The sequence below is a fragment of the Cygnus olor genome, chromosome 6, assembly GCF_009769625.2.
Source record: "Cygnus olor isolate bCygOlo1 chromosome 6, bCygOlo1.pri.v2, whole genome shotgun sequence".
In the NCBI taxonomy this organism is placed as follows: domain Eukaryota; kingdom Metazoa; phylum Chordata; class Aves; order Anseriformes; family Anatidae; genus Cygnus; species Cygnus olor.
Window position 1 is genome coordinate 25,710,136 of NC_049174.1, and position 19,300 is coordinate 25,729,435.

Consider the following 19,300-nt stretch of genomic DNA (forward strand, 5'->3'; position numbering starts at 1 on the left):
TATTGATTAAAAAGCTGAACAAAATTGAAGTTACCTTTTCTAAAGGGAACATGAAATAACATTAATTTAGGGCCTGCCTTTAGATGCATATAGCATCTAGTTCAGCTCCAGTTGCAAACACTAGTTTCTTAGGAACCAAGGAACAGTAAGGGCCAGATCATGGGACAGGAAGATTGTCAAGTGTTTAGCACCTGCCGTTAGTGACAGATCAATGTGGAGCTGACCTCGTATTAGTTTCCTAAATAAAAGCCTGATTTTTAAAATATTTACCATCCACTATCTCTCTTTCTGGCACGTGGGCTTCAGCTTCTGACTTCTTGTGTAAATTCAGTGCATAAAAGTTTGGATTAGAGCACTTTCAAAAACCCAGTCTTCACCATTTGCTCCAACTATGTCCTGTCAGCCTGGTTAACCACTCTTTATAAAGAGCACAGTTCTCTGCTATGAGCACTAATACTGCTAATCTGACTGTTGTGTCAACCTTCTGCTGGCTTTCTGTGCATGCTATAAGTGCACCCAAATGCAGTGTGCAGTGTAGCTTTGCATCCGTCATCATTTTGCCCCTGGGTTGTACTGACATAGACATTATTTGAGAAATATGCTTTCTTCTTTCAGATTCTGTAATGAGAACAGTCCTTGTCCATTACCAATTTTTTGGTCTTCATGGGGTCCTTGGAATAAATGTAGTGTGAATTGTGGTGGAGGAATTCATTCAAGGCAGAGGTCCTGTGAAAATGGAAATACATGTCCAGGCTGTGCTGTGGTATGTACTGTTTATTGTCATTGCATGTGGGACACCTATTAACATCTAGCTTCTAGGGACGTGTTATTTAACTCCTCTCTCCATCTTGGTTTTATTTCTCAAGCTAGAAGAAATTGCTATCCTCAGCTCTTGCTGGAGAGGATGCTGAAACGAACTGGGAAGCAGAGAGGTGGCAGATTCCAGAAGTCAGTGAAGTTGGTTTGAGTGTGTGTGTGTGTCTGCGTGTGTGTCTGTGTGTGTGTATGGGTTAGAACAGACTGGCACACAGAGAACTTCGTAGGCCTCTCTAGGCTTGATACCAAGTCCTTTAACTGGCAGCACTCTACATTTCTTTTATTCTATCCCACTCCCAAGGATGACCCTGTTGAGTCAAGGAGGCCCTGCACACATCAGAAATGAGTCTCGTTGTCATACTTGAGTAAACAACAGGTCAAACACCCAGTTAACCCATCAATGAGGCAATGGCTACCAATTTTCTCTCTTTATTTTCCCTTTCCTATTCTGGCAGCTGTTTTGTGCAGATGTTTTAATTAGTTTTATGGAGAGCTTTCTTTCAGTGTAAGCAGATTTGATCTGGAACCTCCCATCTGTTCACAAGCTGTTTGGCATTTACTCTAGAATCATAAAGTCCTAAAGCATTACATTGCTCTCCCTCTGCCAGAAAATATGGGTTTATTTATTTATTTTTAGACAAGAACTCAATGCTTTACACTGGAATCCTCCTGCTGGTGGTGAGAATTGTAAGGACCCTGAAACACCACATCCCCATCCACCCGGATATTGACTCTACTCTGTGGATGCTCATCTCTACACTAAGGATGGCAAATGTTTCGTAGTCCTCACTGGAGGATTCAAAAAGCCAACCAAACAAAAATAAAAAAATAGCTGTAAAAACGGATTATCTAAAACCATCTTAAAACAGTAAACTTTTCAAGGAATAAACCTTACTGACATTTTGTCCTCATGGGGCTCCTCTAGGCCGACCTGAGAGCAGCGTATCAGGGTCACAGCAGAAAACTAGTTTGCTGTTATTATTATGCGCTGCCTGAATTATTCTCCTGCCCATGATGCACCATGCTTTCTAAGCCCCACAGGACTCAGATGGGCAAGAACACCTGAGTCAGCAGAGAAACACAAACCTGAGGGAGACATAAAAATAGTAAGCATAGTCCACCCTCAAGGTCCACCTGAGGCACCTCTGCCTCCGTAGTCCCCATGTTTTGTGGTGTGCCCAGCACCGTGTTGTACCTGTGAGGTCAGAGAAGGTGAATGGAGGTTGTTTTAGATCCAGAGCGTACCCCCTTGTTTTCTAGGGTATAAATACATCTCTGTCAGTTAGTCTGCTGCTGTTTGATAAGTAAGGTCAAAGTAGTTTTCCTTCTTGGCAGGAATATAAGACCTGCAACCCAGAGAGCTGCCCAGAGGTGCGTAGGAACACACCCTGGACTCCTTGGATGCCTGTCAACATCACCCAGAACGGTGCCCGCCAGGAGCAGCGCTTCCGCTACACGTGTCGTGCCCAGCTCTCTGATCCCCACGAGCTGCAGTTTGGGAGGAAGAAGACTGAGAGTCGATTCTGTCCCAATGATGGCTCGGCAGTGTGCGATACTGACTGTATGTATTGCCAGCTCCAGGGGACTACAGGGAAAGCCTAGATTTGGTGGTGGAAAGGGGATCCTCTCAGAACAGCCAGAAACTGGTTGTGTCTGCATAAATCTTGGCATGCACAACTAATGTCACAGCAGAATGATGGGGATGGAGAGAGTCCTGTGACTTAGCTGTCAACACCGTTATGATCCCTGTGCTTGTGGTAGGGTATATATAGATCTATTCCTGGTACTGCCAAGCTGCCCCAAAGAGAACAGGCAAGTGATCAGGGTGTAGAGAGAGAAAAAAAAGCTATTCTACAGGATAGCGTGTCTTTACTTTTCTTTCTCTCTGGAGGTCCCCTTGTGCACTGCCTCTGGGGTTATTCCCTTCACTACTGCTGTGATCCAAGGCAGCGTCCTGAGGGCAGAGCCTGAACTACCACAGTTTGCTACCCAGAAGGGTCATTTATCAAGGTTATCGCTAGACTCAGTTTGTATGTGCACAGATTTTGTTTCCCTTCTAGCTATGCTGTAACCCTGTAACACTTGCTAAGAACAGAAACTCATCCCCAGGGCACATAAATCCTGATTGTATTCATGAGATGAAGTCCTTTTTAAAAGCTCAGCAACTGATTGATTTGTGATCATGTGGTGTCTTGTTTGTTTTCCTTGAAGCTCTTGTTGATGACCTCCTCAAGACTGGTAAGACCTCTGCACGGATTATCAATGGGGGCTGGTCCTTTTGGGGGGCCTGGTCTTCCTGTTCCAGGGACTGTGAGTTGGGCTTTAGGATCAGGAAGAGAACATGCACAAACCCTGAACCTAAAAATGGTGGATTGCCCTGCGTGGGGTCAGCGATGGAGTACCAAGACTGCAACCCACATCCCTGCCCAGGTAACTATGATTATATTCCTGCATGAAATTCAGAGCTGTTCTTGCCCATCTTAATGGCAGAGCCACCAAAAATCAGTATTTCCAATCTGCCTTTTTTTTTTTTTTAATTTGGGGGATTCACCCTTAATTTATTTGAAAACTATTGTAATGATCCATGTATGTAAACCACACACACTTTGGTGCTGTGACTAATGTTTCACCTAGGCTCAGAGGGTAAAACAGCCACGTCCTCTAAAGGAAGTAGTATGGTGGCTTGTCTAGCAGTGTTTTGCTTCAAGCAGGTTTGCTGCTCCATCCAGTGGAGGGCATGATGGTGCACCTGCACCTTGTGAGGAGACGGGCTTAATGAATGTGACTTAATGCTGTGTAGAGAGATGCTTGATGTGGCAGTTCTTCTTGTGAACACTTGTTTCTTCCCCTTCTCCTGCTTACGTATTGTTCTTGCGATGGGCATCTACTCTTGACATCAGTTACCATTTCCTGCACAGCCAGCAGGGAGTATTCTTGCCTGGTTTCCTGGTTTTCGAGTTTGTCCTCATGTTTATGTTGCACTCCTGGTCCAGAATAGTAATAATAGAGTATTGACTAATGTATTCTCACTCTCTTATCATTCTCCTTGCTCTATAATAGCTATCTAAGCTAAATTTAAGTGATCTTACAGAAATCACTTTGCCTCTTTGCAGTTCTTGCAATTATCTAACTCTGGCAATATAGTTTGTGGCCTACACTTGAAAATGCTGTATTATTATAGTATTATTATGATATTAAAATACAATGCAAAGGTAAAGTGCCAATGCAGGTAGGAAAACATGATCAGAATGTGTAGCAAGAGCATAGCAAGAGTGTCAAATATTGCACTCTGTGGCCTATAAAAAGAAAATAACTCTAGCACTATAAAGGCAGCTATTAGTACTATTTTGGAAACTCTTCAGTGGCTTTTCACTAATGTCTGTGCCCTTCTTCTGTGCTGTTTTCTCTCCCTGGACACTATGATGTTTTACAATCTATTGTAAGTGCATGACTGCTATTTCTCTGTGTCTCCCTTCTTCCCTGCCTCACTCAATATGTATACACAAATCCTGGGTTCATCTTGCACTAAGTCATGAGGTTGCTGTCTCCTGAAGTAGTGGCATGTGGACTTGAAAATCAGGTAGTCTAGTAACCTGACAAGAGGGGTTGGGAACGAGGGTTCTTAATTCCCTCCCTGGATTTATTATTAAAGTGTTATGGGACTGTGCTCATACAAAGCCTCTGAACTTCTCTTTTCTGAAGGCTGGGACTAAATGACTTGGGGTCCCCTGCAGAAAGGTGCCATATAAACTCCACTTAGGTTGTACAACACTGTTTTTCCAAGTAAATACGCTGTTGCTGTAGGTAAAGTGTCAGACAAGACAATATAATAACAATAAAGCTGTTTTATAAAAAGGTGTGTAACAACAAAGTGACTACCCTAAGGAATAGTTTCTATTATGGTGCTTTACGATGCAGTCCTTTTGTGCGTAGACTTCATTTGGTATCCACAGAGTGCAGCACCTTCAAACCCTCTCTTGATACAAAGCTCTTGTCAGGACCAAATGTCCTGGGGTGCAACAAAGTGCTAGCTAGTCTGGGCAGGGTAGACCCGGAAGGTGAGATACTGGGACTCTCCAGCTTTGTCATAGTGAGAGGCGTAACCAACTGCATGCACCTCTCTCTCCTTGCTTTTCCATACCCTTCAGTGAAAGGCTCCTGGTCTTGCTGGACTCCTTGGTCTCAGTGCTCAGCAACCTGCGGAGGAGGACACTACCAGCGCACACGGACTTGCACCAATCCAGCTCCATCTAGCGGAGAGGATATCTGCATTGGGCTGCACACTGAGGAGGCCCTCTGCAACACGCACCCGTGTGAAGGTAGCCAGTTCTCATCCCTGCTCCAGCTGGCTTGGGTGGTGGCGGGAGCAAGGCACATCTACAAAATGTTTAAAAAATAAATCAGGAACACCACCAGTTAGTAGCTTTTCTGATCATGCAGTAAATGTATACTGAACCAGGGAAAAAGCAGACATCCTAGCATTCAAATGAAACACATCACCTTTCTTTTTGTACTTGTTCACTAGACCATGCTTTGGCATTCTACTGCTGGCCAGGCAAAATCTTGTTAATGGACAAACCATTTAAAGTAAATGAAAAAGCAGGACTTTGGTTCTTGAATGTGGAAGCTACAAGACAAGAACAAGGAGTCATGAAGCATCAATCTGTGCAGTTGCTGAAGGGGTGATCCTTCCTTTTTCTGTCTTACAGACTGGCAGATGAATGTGTGCTACAACTCAGAGTTTAGGGTTCAGATCTGTGCTGGTTTTGATTCACCATTGTGTATTTCTGATCCAGCGCAGGCTGACTCCTGCCCTTAGGGACCTTAGCAAAAGCTTTTTAACTGCTATAATTTGTGCTGGCTGCTTGGGGTATGCCTGGGAGGCAACCTGAAATTTGGAGGTCCTGGTGCAAGATTGCGCCATCCAACTCATTGTACATCTTTAACCACAGAGTTGATATAGGAGCTATTGAAACAACTCTGCACAGTGCAGTACTCCACCAAGGGCCAGTTCAGTCTGTGTTAAGAAAACTTCAATCTGGCAAGTAGGGTGTGATGCCTGCACTGGTATTTGTCTTGACATAGTTAAATCCACTGAAGACCACTGGATTACATGTGTGAGAGGCCCAGGTGAAGATCTAGACACCTTCCAGCATGGGAGAAGTTTGTTTTCCACAAGGGATCCTCTTGGTGATGTTGTCCATGTGTTTTCCTGATCTTGGATTTAAGGTGGCTGGTCAGAGTGGTCAGAGTGGAGTCTGTGTAATGAGGAGGGTATCCAGTACCGCAGCCGTTACTGCGAGGTGCACAGTCCAGACTCTTCTCAGTGCGTTGGAAACAGCACACAGTACCAGGATTGCCTGTATAATGAAATTCCAGGTATGTACAATGTTGTTGGAGAAGGAGGGGGTGGGCCAATTCAGAAAAGCAGCTCATCCCCAGAGTGTCAAGCTAGGGTGAGGTATTTTCTACTATAAAAGGGGTTTGTATGCTTCTAGAAAAACAAGCAAACTGATGCATATGTTATCAACTCCCTTGTTGCAGGCACAGGGTAGCTGGCGTTCCTTTGGGGTAACTCAGCTCTCTTGTAAAACAGAATTACCTAGTTCTGTAATAAATAACTAGTATTGCTTCACCTGAACTGAAACTTTTAACTTTGCATAGTTCATCTTAGGCTGGGTTATGAAAATGAGCTCTGTTCTCAGCATGGATGCAGGCAACAGAAGGTCCTTGAGTTCAGGTATCAAAGGAAGCATCCTAAAAGACTGAAGAAACAAGGTGGGGCAGGTGAAGATAACTGGCGTGTGAAGTGGGGAGAATAATCAAGTGTCTAACAGAGCAGCATGGTTGATGGATAGACGGTCATTAACATTTTCCACTCTATGTTTTGCAGAAAATGAGTCTCTCAGGAAAATATTTGATATCTGTCTAGGCTGAATAACACCTTCCAAATGTTCTTTTCTGGACTATAATGACCTGGCTTAAAAATCTGAGATATCTAGACAGTGGTAGTCTCTTTCCCATGGTTCTCTCAGCTACCTTCTTTCCCCTAAATTGAAGAATCTAAACAGTGTTCAGGTAACGGTACTGTAATTGTCAGGTCTTTGGAGAGGTTTGTTGCATGTGGTTTACACTCTGAGCTTTCCATTCAGTTTAGAGAGACTCTCAGCTTGCTGCAGAACACAGGAGCAGCTTTTCATGTCTGGAGCTTGGGGGGGTGGTTAATTATTTAAAGGAGTAAAGTGGTGGCAAAATGACAACTTTCTCCAATATTCTTCTCTTTGTTTAGTGATCCTACCAGCCTCCAGCATTGATGAGAGCACAAACTGTGGAGGTAGGATACCACTAACTATATATCTTGTTTTTATCTTAACCTGGCTTCTTTTCTCCCTGTGCAGTATCAACCGAACCATTAATCTATACAGTTCACATCCCAGTGATTGCCTTAATTCCACTGGAGTCTTGCTGTCTGAGTCAGACTGGAGGAATGTATCACACTGGCCACTTGTCAATTCCAAGATTTTTATTTATTTGGGGGTTTGGGTTGGCCACCAAGGGTCATTAATTACCAGGGAGCAAATTGCTTGTCTATCTCTACCCACTGGATAAATGGTTCAGGAAAACGAAGGGATAGTCCTCATTTTACCACTGTATGCCTCCAGCTGTTTGAAGGCAGGAGTTTTTAGGTAACCTATAAAGATTTCACCGAATGGGGTCTCTTAGACAGTTCCTTTGCTGATATAGGACTAGATTAGAGTTTATAGTTGTCCTCCAAGCACTTTCTTTCACTGAAGTCCTCACCTCTCAAAGAAGTTGTCTCCTTTCCGCATGTAAATTGGAAAGATCCAGTCATTAGTGTCACTTCTTGACTGCCCTAGGAGCCCCTGTGATAAAAATCCAGACTGAAGAAAATGGCAAGTTCCTTCGACATTTTAAAATGCTAGTTTCACACTAATGACTATGTCAATTCCCACTAGCATCACACCCCTGCTTTCTTGAAATCTAGATGATCTGCAGGCTGCCAAAATCTCTTCTCTCCGTGCAGATCATGGCAAAAAAAAGCATGCCACATGTGGAATGGAAATGTGGCCTCTCGGTTTGTGACTGTGGGGCAATCAATGGAATTAAGATTTCGGCACCTACCACATAACAGTCAGCTTTCTGCATCACTCCTCCCCCTTCAGAGAGTGCAATGTATCTATTTCAGTTCCAGGATTTCTTCCTATGGCTGGCCTTCTTCTGTTATGCTCTGTATTCTCATTTCCTTCTTTTTCCACCAGTATATTTGCTGCTGTAATCTGCATTTTACCTTAGCTAATTTTATTAATTACTTAGCATTCTACAATATTTGGCAAGGAAGCCAATCAACAGAAATTCAGCTGATGCATTTCAAAAAATCTGTATTTTCCAAGTGAAGAATCAAAAAGTTTCCCCTCTGGGGCTCAAGTACCGCAGACAAAATTACTTATTTTATCCCTCAGATACTGCTAAAACTCACCTGAAAAATCAGGTGGGTCTTCGAAAGGTGAGAGTGAAATGTAAGAGAGCTTTATGTTTTAGAAAGGATTTCCTACTGTAGTGAATTGGGAAATATAACAGTGAAGTGAAACGTTCACTACAATATAAGCAAAGCTGGACAGGAGGAGAATGGGACAGTGTTATGTGGCTTCACTGAGCACAGTTGCATATTCTGTGTTTTAGCTCTCATGAGTGAGGCAGGGCTCTTTTAGAAAGGAAATGTCTTTTGGGGAGTCTTACAACATTTAGTAGGAAATTACCGTCTTTCTGCTGTTTTTTGGACCATCATCCAAACACAATAGAAAGTGGTAATCTTGCAATAGAATTCTATAGTGTGGTTTAAAAAATAAATGTAGCTTGTCAGTCTAATAAATTCTGTATGTTCCTTACTGTAATTATGATTGAAGTGCATTACTTTGCTGTAGGACTCTATTGGTTTGGTTCCTTTTAAACTCAGGAGGATATTTTTTAACTAAAGATTAGAGGAGAGCAGCAAGCTAATGGGCAGAATTCATCTGAAAAGCGTATCAGTTAAAATGTAAGATGGCACCAAAAAAATGAACGCCGTGATCAGACTAAGAATGAACCTCATTTAAAGCCACTCTCTGAGTAGTCCCTTCCATTTCTCTGCACACAGTTAAGTCAACACAGCAGTCTGTCCAAACGAATTGGCTTTTTAACTATTATGGGAATTTTACTGCTGCAGACCCCACCAAGCCAATACAGCCATTCCCCAGGACGGCTGCCCTGGAGGAGCAGCAGTGGAGAATCCCTCCCAGGCACTAGGCCCCTGTCATTCCTGTTTGAAAGATTACAGAGCAAAAGCAGGGGAAAGGCAGTAACATTTGGGGTCACCTTGCTGATTCTTTTTCTGTAGATTTCCCCCTGCACACAGCAAAAGGCAACAGGGTTGTAAAGTTTTGCCACCCAAGGGTGCCTCTCGTTGCTTCGTTAACTTGGTGGCTGTAAGGGTCACTAATGTTTCTTCTGTTCTTGGTGGAGATCTGTTGGTGATTCATTTTACCGTGGGGTTTGAGACTCTGAAGGGAGTGCGGAACGAGGAGTGCTATTTGACTTTCTTCCCCCACCAGCCGCAGTGGGGAGGCAGGCACTCCCAGCGCTGCAGCTCCTTCCTGGGGTCAGCACTGTGCTTGGAGGGTGCCGCTGAAAGCCCACGTGGAGAGATCTTTGTAGGAGGCTTTTATAGTCCAGGAGCTTCTCTTTTTGAAATAATCGCACTGTAGCTACCCCACTGGCACCTGCCTGCAACTGCCTTCCTATCTTTGTGGAGAAAGCCAACCAAAGCAGTTTTTTCAAGCAGTTACCCCCCTTTCCTTTCTTCTCCCTATCATTCCCGTTCCCTTGAGGACTCCTGTTTCACTGTTAGCAGTACAAATACACCTCTGAAGTAGTGCAGAGGTGGCCAGGGCAGTACCCCTCTGTGAATAAGTAAGAATGCTGAGCGCACTTGGATTACACGGGGGAGGAATGTGTCTCTCCCCCACCCGACACACAGTCCCATAGGCATTTTGGGCAGCTGACAAAAAGGGCTTTCCCCTCCTTTCCTTCCCCTTCAGAGAAACACTGAGCATTTTTATCCCCTTATTTCCATGACACGCACATGCTTTGGAATCCATTAACGTGCATTGTTTGTATGGCTCATTTCTTTAGCTGTCAGCTTAACATAATGTTTAGTTTCAATATCAATAGAGGGGAGAGAGGAGAGACAGGGAGGGAGCTTTGAGAAAACAATGCATGAACCTGTTAAACTGCAGGAGGCAGAGCTGCAGTGGGGAGACCGATTTGCAGGGAGATTATGTCAGTTTATGTTGGAACGTAAGACTCGGGCTTCAACAGCTTATTAATGTTGATCCCGAGATGTCATAGCTCTGATTTGCACCTGTGGTCTTGTCGGGAGAGGGAAAAAGGCTGTTCTTTAAAAATAGCATCTCTTGTCATTCCCTTGCAGGTTTTAGTCTCATCCATCTGATTGCCACTGGGGTCTCCTGTTTCTTTGGCTCTAGCCTCTTAACGTTTGTGATTTATGTGTACTGCCAGCGCTGTCAGAGGCAGTCCCAGGAGTCGACTGTTATCCACCCAACCACTCCCAACCATCTCCATTACAAGGGCAACACAACCCCCAAGAATGAGAAGTACACCCCCATGGAGTTCAAGGTAGGGTACTTGATGAGAAATACCACAAACAGCTTGATACTACCTGAACAATTCTGTATTTATGCCGTGGTTTGAATTGGGTGGGTTTGTGTTTCTGTGCCCAGCTGTTGGCATTACATATGGGGCTGAAGGGGCATTTAGCTGTGCTATCACAAAGGGGTTAAAAAGTCCCATTATTGCAATGGGATTTTGTTCTGTTTCACAGTACTGATGAATGCCAGTCTGGCAAGTACATACCAACATACTCCAGGCCATTCTGACTATTGTATGTATACAAATTGTCCTCTAAGAAATCAGTAAGAGCTCGGTTCAGTGCTTTGTTAGTGCATGGTAAGAGGAAACGGAGGGGAGGAAGAATAAAAATGGAAACTTCATTGGACAAATAGCTGGGAAAATGCTTATTGGTAGGATGAGTTTCTGGAAATGCTTTAGGAATTGCCAAATTGGAGAGAATGAGAAAGTAAAGAGGGTTCTGCACCCTCTGTCAGTACCGGACAGGATTTATCCTCAGACAGGCATGCAGAAATTCAATAATATCAGCAGACCTGGGAGCTGAGGCCTTAGGAGAAGGTTGAAGGGGCACAGTCTGTTGGCATGTCTGCTTGCTAAAGAGAACATCACTCATTAGCTGAGAAGACAGGACTAAGGGTGCAAGAGACAACATGCCAAAACAGTAGCACACCACTGTACCTGAGTATCAGTCTCCAGGTGAAGTGAGGGATCAGAGAACTGAGCAGCGGGATGAGTGCAAGCGCTTTGTGTCACCATGGGAGGAACAGCCTGCCTAAGGTCACTTGAACAGCATGGAACATTGTTTGGGATGTGACACAAAACAGAAAGAAACCCTGCAGCTGCTTATTCCTTTGTATAGCTCTGTGCTGTTGACATTATGATTGTCTGTTTCTGCTGATGTGGCCTGGCTTCTGACTGAGGCCTAACAATAAGATCAGCTGTGGGACCATTGCCATAGACTAAACTCCCTGGGCGTTGGGAACTGTTTCTACATAGGGACTTTATAATGCAGGGCACAGGACAACTCCTGATAAATGGCCATGACTTGCAATGTAAATACACATCAAAAGTAAGAGCTTGCATCAAGTCATTTGAAGAGTCGATGTTGTTTTGGCGTTTTACAGGAAAACAGTTTGAGGTGGAAAATAACAGACCAGTTGGGCAATAAAGATCTGCTCTACTCCTTGTGCTGAGCATTGCAGCCCCTCAGAGGATTCCGCTGTTTATAAATGCAGTCTCGAAAATACATTTCCTAGCAGCGTAAGGCTACAGTTGCATACAGTTTAATAAGAATGTGGCATCATAATGTGAGTCAGCATGGATTTGTGGAAAGTAAATCATGTCAGGCAAATTGGATTCCTTTTTTAAATTAAATAAATATTGATCTAGATGGGAGGGAAGCGGCAGACATATTGGGATTTTCAGAGGCTTTTAACAAAATTTCACAGGATGTATTATTCTGTACACTCTGCATACACGGGCTAGGTAATAAATTATTAACACAGGTAAAGAACTGGGACCTGATCCTGGAAGCTTCAAACTATGACAGTAATCCTTTCAGTTGTGTGAGGAGTTGTGGCAAAGTCAATAGGAAGACACAAGTGAGAAAGGCTTGCAAGAATGAAAGTGAGCAAGAGTATCCCCTTATTTCTTACATAGCAACAAAGAAGGTAAGAGGTAAATTTTTTTTTGTGGGCAAAAGCAGATAGTTGCAGGGTTGGCTTTGTATTAACATTTTCTTCATAATTTATACTGTGCTATCTTACCAGATTATGCTAAAATAGGAAGAATAGTTATAATTTAGAAGAATTAAGTTGTTCCCAAAATGATCTTGATTGACTGGGTAAATGGATTCTGAAATGCAATATGTCTATGCAAAGCGGTGCAGTGGAGTAGAAGTAATAACAAGGCCAAGCAAAGTTTAAAATAGCAGCAGATTAGTTAATGCGGTATCAGGAGGGAGTTGACCTCTTTGATAGATCCATCTCTGAATACTTGATCTAGTGTGTAGCAACAGTGAGCAGCTGTTAGAGACTTCTTTCATGGGACATAAAGAGCCCAGGCACTACATCAAGTTTTGAAAAGTCTAGTTTACGTGAAGGAAAGCATCAGCTAACTGGGACTGTATGAGTTAGGCACAGTGAGAAGGGACTTGGACACAGTGAGAAATAGACCAGATGAGGCTTATTTATAGAACGTTAGGAAGTGAAACAGTTCAAGTGCATAAATCTGCAGTCATTTTACAGACAAAAAATGTTTAGGAGCAAGGGGCTACTTGCTAAGAAAACCTCAGTCATATTCATTGTGAATGAGGCCAATAGATTTACAGAAAGTTTATCAAGTGAAGCCCCTTTCCTCTATTCCTGTGGAATATTTCCGTATGTTCGTCTTCTCCATTGGCCTGCCTTTCTTAACCTTTTGCCTGAAATCTTCTCGTTTAATATTATAAATCTGCCACTCCTCAGTGTTGCCTTGAAGAACATAGCATTAGTGCAGTAGAAGGAAGGCTCTGTGTACTCTGTGCTGTGTAATTACAAAACTTGTTATTAGCCAGCGTTATATTTAGGAATAACTGGCAGATTTTTCTAAGGGTCAGGAGGGAATTTTTCATGCCTTCAGGAAGCATGTGTGGTTTTATTGTGATGCTACACAATTAACATTCAAGTGAAGGTGGAACTAAAATTCACCTTCTGGAAAAAAAGAGTTGGACTGAGCTTGTGTATGGGGCCATTTGAATTTCAAACGTGTGCACGTGAAAGAAGGCGAAAACACCTGAAATTCCAGATTTGAAGCCCAAGTAAGTTTCTACACAGCAGATGCCAAAAAACCTCCCCCAAACATTTTTTAGTTGATGAAAGCAAAAGAATTGTTGCAGGTTTGTGTGTGTGTGTGTCAAGGAGTTAATCAACCCATGATTAAGGAAGTACATGGTGTGTAGACTATTTTTCAGTAGCAGAAAATGATAATATACCGTGACATAATGGCAGCAGAAGGCTGAGCATATGCAAAACTCTATTATTTCTATTCTTTGATAATACTAAGCCTTCTGCAACCATCTTTAGTTTGTTTTCATCTTGAAATCTCTTTGCTCTCTAACCAGCAGGTGAACACAGTAGAAAGTTTGGCAATGTTACATTCAAATGTATAACACTGAATGCAAACGCATAAATCAAGGTGAATTTTATATGAAGGCAGATTTTAATGAAGGAAGTGCTAGCTGATACGAGCCTTGTTGGACATTTCAGCCCAGCAATGCAGTAATGCAGATCAGATGTAAATATCATACATAATGGTGACCTATTGATCATTTAGCTGATGCTAACTTGTCTAGGCAGTGTTTTGCAGAAGAATGTTTTATTTTTGCTGGCTGATTTCCCCTTCCTGTTTTGATTTCTCAGGAATGCTGTGAGGTTTATTATTAGCTATTTTAGCCATGATGTCTTAAAAGATTTCATGCACATGCATTTACCAGCAGCACGTTGATTTTCATTTGTTATTCACAGATCGGAGGGGAGAGACCTTTTGGGTCACCTAATAAGCAGTTCATGTTTCATTAATTGGTTAAAGTTCATACAGCACTCTGACAATATTGAAGTCCGTGCAGAACAAGAGCATAATGAAATAAAAATTATCCGCTCTTCACATTTTGGCATGATGCGTTAAAGAACCATCTACAACCTTTCCAGTACTGCCACACCGATTAGTTAATATCTGGCTATCAAAGTAGAGAGAAGATCCTCTTTTGTGACATCTTGCTTCAGCTAGTCAGTGTCTTACTCATGTGAGTTGCTTGTTAGCATCATGCTGATGGAAATCCAGATGATCCTGCAGTAGAAGCAGGAGGATGTAGGGTCATGGTTGAGCCCTTGTGAATTAGGAGCTCTAGGAACAGCCACACATGAAGAAAAGGTTTGGACTGAACTTCTTCCTCTTGCTATATCCTCTGCCAATAAAGAGAGCCAACTTTTTACTCTACACGGGATGTGGACAGGCAAAGGCATCTGCACATTGGTCCAAATCCAAAATGCAATGGCCTTTGTATCAAGCCAGATGTGATTACTGAGAAATGTAAGTTTGCAGGATGGTTATGATGATGATTCTGCAGATTTTCTTCTCGATTGTGCTGGACAGACCTCCCTTTATCCTTCCTTCCTTAAACATAGCTTTAGCCATGAGTCATGCAGTCAAACTCATTCTGTACTGACGCCTCCAATAAGCTAGGGAAGCACTTAAAAGCATTGCATCTGTTCTAGGCATCACTGCTGCTCTTGTAGAAGTGAAGGGCCAAACACGCAAGTTGTACTCAAGCAAAATAGTAATTTATGTCAATGAGCAAATATATGTGGGGGAAGGCGAGGTGAAAACTGAGTGAGATAGCAGGATATGACAATGAAAAATGGAAACTAAATATTTGATGTTTCATCGAGTACCTCAGGTTTCTAGGAGGACACCAGAACAATGCACATTAAATTGAGTAGGACTGTGAGTCCTGTAGTTGCCCCAAATTATACAGCAAATATAAAGCCAGCTACCAGAAAATGGGGAAATATTCACTAGGTCACCCAGGACTTGATATAAACTAGAAGATAGAATGAATATTTTTAAATGAAGTGAGAACAATGCTGTTGAGAATCAAATGAGAGTGCAGAGCAGACGCCCCCTGTGGAGGGCTCCAGACACTGTGATCCACACTTTACTGATCCCAAATAATTCATGACAATAAAATATCAATGTGGAAGGTTATGAAACAGAAACCAATTCTGTCTTTGGAAGAAGAAGCCTTCTGAATAAAACAACAGGACAAGTGTTTGGCATGGCTTCCAACACTGCAATATGAAATAAAGCTCAGGGTATAGGAAAGTGGATCCCTCTTTGGATTTTAAATGTCTGTTTCTTGGAGATGGTCATTTTCACTGCCACTGAAAATCACACCTATTTCATAGCAGAGAGACAGCAAGTGGTTCACGTTAAAATGAGCTTTAACTGTCGTCAAGTGCCACGGAGGAATGTTTGTCTAAGTCAACCTTTGTCTTTGAGGATGTTTGTTTCTCTCTGCCATGGAAAGACTTGAGGCTTCAGTGTCCTGTTGTTTAATTTGATATGTTACTACTTCAACTAAAATTGGCTAACCCATTTATTTGTAGTGATCGCAGCACATACACTAATAGCACTGTAATATAAGATTTTTCTTTTCCCAGTGACCCTGTGTATCACTGTATATCATTCAAGCCCTGGGAAGTGACTGTAAAGTTCAGACATAAGCCAAGAGCTGATGATACCCAACATAGTCAATAAGTTATCAACAGCCTCCCTTAAGTACTTGCTTTAGCTGGATGGCATTTGAGAGAGAGATTTAACTGATGTAATCAGCTGGAAAAAAATAAATACAGATATGTATATAAATAGAGTAAATCAGATTGAAATATAAATTTTGTTCCCAGTGAATTTCATGTTTTACAAAGACTATTTCCCCTGAACAAAGTGGCATTTAAGAACATTAAGTGCTTGAATGGTAGAGTACATATTTTTAGTACTTACCATGAGTATAGTATTATTTGAAAAAGAATAGTAGGGGCAGGGGGTTGTATTGGCAAAGGAGCATTCTGCCCTTTCTTGTATGATCCTACAGTTGCAAATATCACTTCAGGGGACTCTCAATTTGCATAATGCCTGCTAGGAAGGGAAAGCAAGAGAGCTTACTGATGGGGAAAAAAGGATTAAGTGGTGCATCTCAGTCAAAATCTATTTTATCTATCTGTCTTTTCTCCTCTTTATGTCATTGGGTTGAGTGAAATTGAGCAGTCAAGCATGCCTGGAGGTGTGGCTGTCCTGGGATGATTGTGCCTGTGCAGTGATGTGCATCTCTTGGAGGTGTCCTCACGCCATGGCAGCAGTGGCTCAGCAGGCTGCTGTGTGCATGTCACAGCTCTCACCCTCGTATGTATGCATTATTTAGGAACAGAGGAAACTGCCAGTTCAAGTCTGAATGTTTCCTTGCTCTTGCGCTCTTTGAGATGCTAAGCAGTTGCTGACAATGATCCCCCAAAGGAAATTGTTTGCCCCTCCATCCACTCTTCATGCAACCCCTTTATTACTCTGTAGGGCTGCCGTTACTGATCTGGAGTTGGGAATCCACATCGTGGATGGATCTACAGTATAGGCTGGTCATCACAGATGCTGGTACTGCCTTTCTTTGGGGTTGTGTTACCACAGCTGTGATGGTCTGTGGACACAAACAAGACAGGTTTTTAGGTAGAAAAGTTTTATTTAATTATTTATTTATTAGATCAAGGAGTAGCTGGAAAAAGCTGGGAGCTTTTTGAGCATATGAGCTACTACTTCAGACCTGGACAGGTGTGTTCAAAAGTTCATCCAATTTTTCCAGCTACATTAATTGATCTAATAATCGATAACTACTTTTTTTTTCTTCTGGCAATTCTTACCTTTCCTGATTTCTCAGGGATTGATTTGTATTTCCCCCACCCACCCACCTGTGCTGGAAGGAGAATTAAATGAAGTGCAGGAATGGGAATAACAAAACCACACTGCAGTAATGGCTGTGTACTTACATGACTTCCCTCTACTGGCCAGAATAGGAATATTTCAAATATACCCTAGTCCCATTTGCTAAAAATTAATGGTTCTCCCTTGTTCCAGGTGCTTAAAGTGGTTCTTCTCTCCTTGTCTCCACAAAGCTCTGTCTGGCACCGGTATGCACAACAGTCAAACTGGGAAATCCTCAGTGCTTCCAAGATATGCAGGAAGAATTAATTACGTGTTTGCAGAAGAGTTTAAAGGGAGCCCTGAAGGCAGTGAGCTAAAGTAAGGGCAGAGGATAATATTGGACAAACAGTAAATAAAAGAAAATATAAACTTAGTCGTACACTTGGAGGATAGCTGCCTCACTATTAATCTGGAATAGTTCCACTAGCAAATAATGGATTTTTAAGTAGAATTGTAAAGAAATGGAGCTGCATACATACAAAATAGCTGTGTCGGTTTTCAGAACCAGAGCTCGATGTCCAGATCTATTGTGGCAGTTCTGAGGGAGTACTGCTGAAATACCCGAGCTTTTTTTTCCTGAACCATGGCAGCACTGTCCTAAAGAGCAACCGAGAGCATCGTCAGGGCTGCTCAAGATGTCTGGTTGCTGCCACAGCACAGGCTGCAGAGGCTACAGCAACAGTACAGCCATTGCCACCTTCCCCCAGAGCATCATTTATATATGCACAACAGGTTTGGCATAGGGTGAGCAGGCGCAGCTCTGCCTACGTTCCCCTGTAGTCAGGAGGAATCCTCATTAAGTCAGCTCTAATGTTGTCCTGAGATTTGGCACAAAGCATGTGAATAAAGGAAAGAACTGAAAATCTACGGATGAAGGAATCTAGATGGACCGTATCCCAGAGTCTGTGAGAACCAGCTAATGAACAACTCCAATTACCTTTATAAATATCTTGGATATTGGATCTTGGGCAAACCCTCATTGCCATGAAATGCAAAGGTAACACAAAAGCGTTCATAAGAAAGCAGGCCAATTTCCTCCCGGCTAATTGAGTCACTGTTAAGCTACCCAAGTCCAATGCACTAAAGTCACACAAGTAGCTCCAGTAACTCTGTGTGGGAAACACCAGTTGGATTTGGGGTTAAGAGAAAATATCTGTAAGCATACATGCACAATCAATAAAGTATGCCTTGACATTCCCTATTCAACAAGGCATATCAATGAGGTGTTAAACCCCGGATGGTCTTTACAGTTTGGCAGAGTCAGGACCATACCAGAGAGTGAAACCAGGAGAAACAAATGGGATTGACTTGACTGTGCTTTCAGTTACAGCGATGGGAACTCATTGAAACAAATCTGTGTCATTGTTAATATCTGAAACCTGAATTAATGTTGGAGAGGCAACATCTTACATACTCTGATGAAATGAAGGGTGCTTGGGTGGAACTGACAGCCGAGTCTGGACCGTAATGCTGAGAAGGAAGAAATCAAACATGATCACTTTTCGCACTGAGTTTCAGCCGTAGTGGGTAAAAGGAAAGCACTAGACTGAGCTGCATGAGGACAGATTCTCAGTTGGTTAAAAATGTAGCTTCACTGGTCCATACACTTAAAGAAAAGAGTGTGGTGTTGGTGTCTGAAATAATCTTGTGACATGTAAGTACAAATTGGCTTGGACAGGAAGGCTGCTGCAGAGATTGAAACCTGGCTAATGGACTGTAAACATCGGGCAACCGTTAATGGGAACATACGGGGCTATGGGGAGGAGTTGTTCAGGGCACTGCAAGCAGAAATGCAAGGTTTGGCTTTATTTAATATCTTCATTAACGAGCTTGGAGAGGGTACAATCAGTGTGTTAATTAAACTAGCAGAAGATATTAAACTGGGAGGTGTGTCAAAAAAACAGCCATCGGTATAGAAATAATGGAAAATGACCTGGAGAGGTTGTAAGTGTAGAGAGGAAATAACAAGGTAAGCTGCTGCATGGGGAGAAAACAAAGCAATCGTGAGGAAAATAATCAAAAAGCAGCTATTTAGAGGGTGGGAGATACTTGGAAAGCAGTAAGCCTATAAGGGACGGAACAGAGTTAGCAGATGGCAAATTAGGCCCAGTTTTTACTTTTATTTCTATTTTTACTATGTCTTTTTTTTTTCCTTTTCTTTTCACCACTTTCACCTTTGCAATTCTCAGGCTAAACGTAGCCCTGTGGGCTGGCACAGCTCTGCATGAGTTATGTTTGTAATTTACCACCAGAAGTGGCTCGGAGGCCATCTGAA

The 19,300-nt window shown here is 42.6% G+C and overlaps 1 protein-coding gene across 1 annotated transcript in view; it reads left to right on the forward strand.

Annotated features, from left to right (window-relative positions):
* Positions 1-19,300, forward strand: part of SEMA5B (semaphorin 5B) — a 219,402-nt gene that overhangs the window by 185,877 nt on the left and 14,225 nt on the right. The window contains 7 exon segments of the mRNA XM_040561085.1: positions 616-763; positions 2,152-2,377; positions 3,028-3,246; positions 4,965-5,135; positions 6,046-6,195; positions 7,106-7,150; positions 10,304-10,509. Coding sequence (XP_040417019.1) covers positions 616-763; positions 2,152-2,377; positions 3,028-3,246; positions 4,965-5,135; positions 6,046-6,195; positions 7,106-7,150; positions 10,304-10,509 — 1,165 coding nt within the window.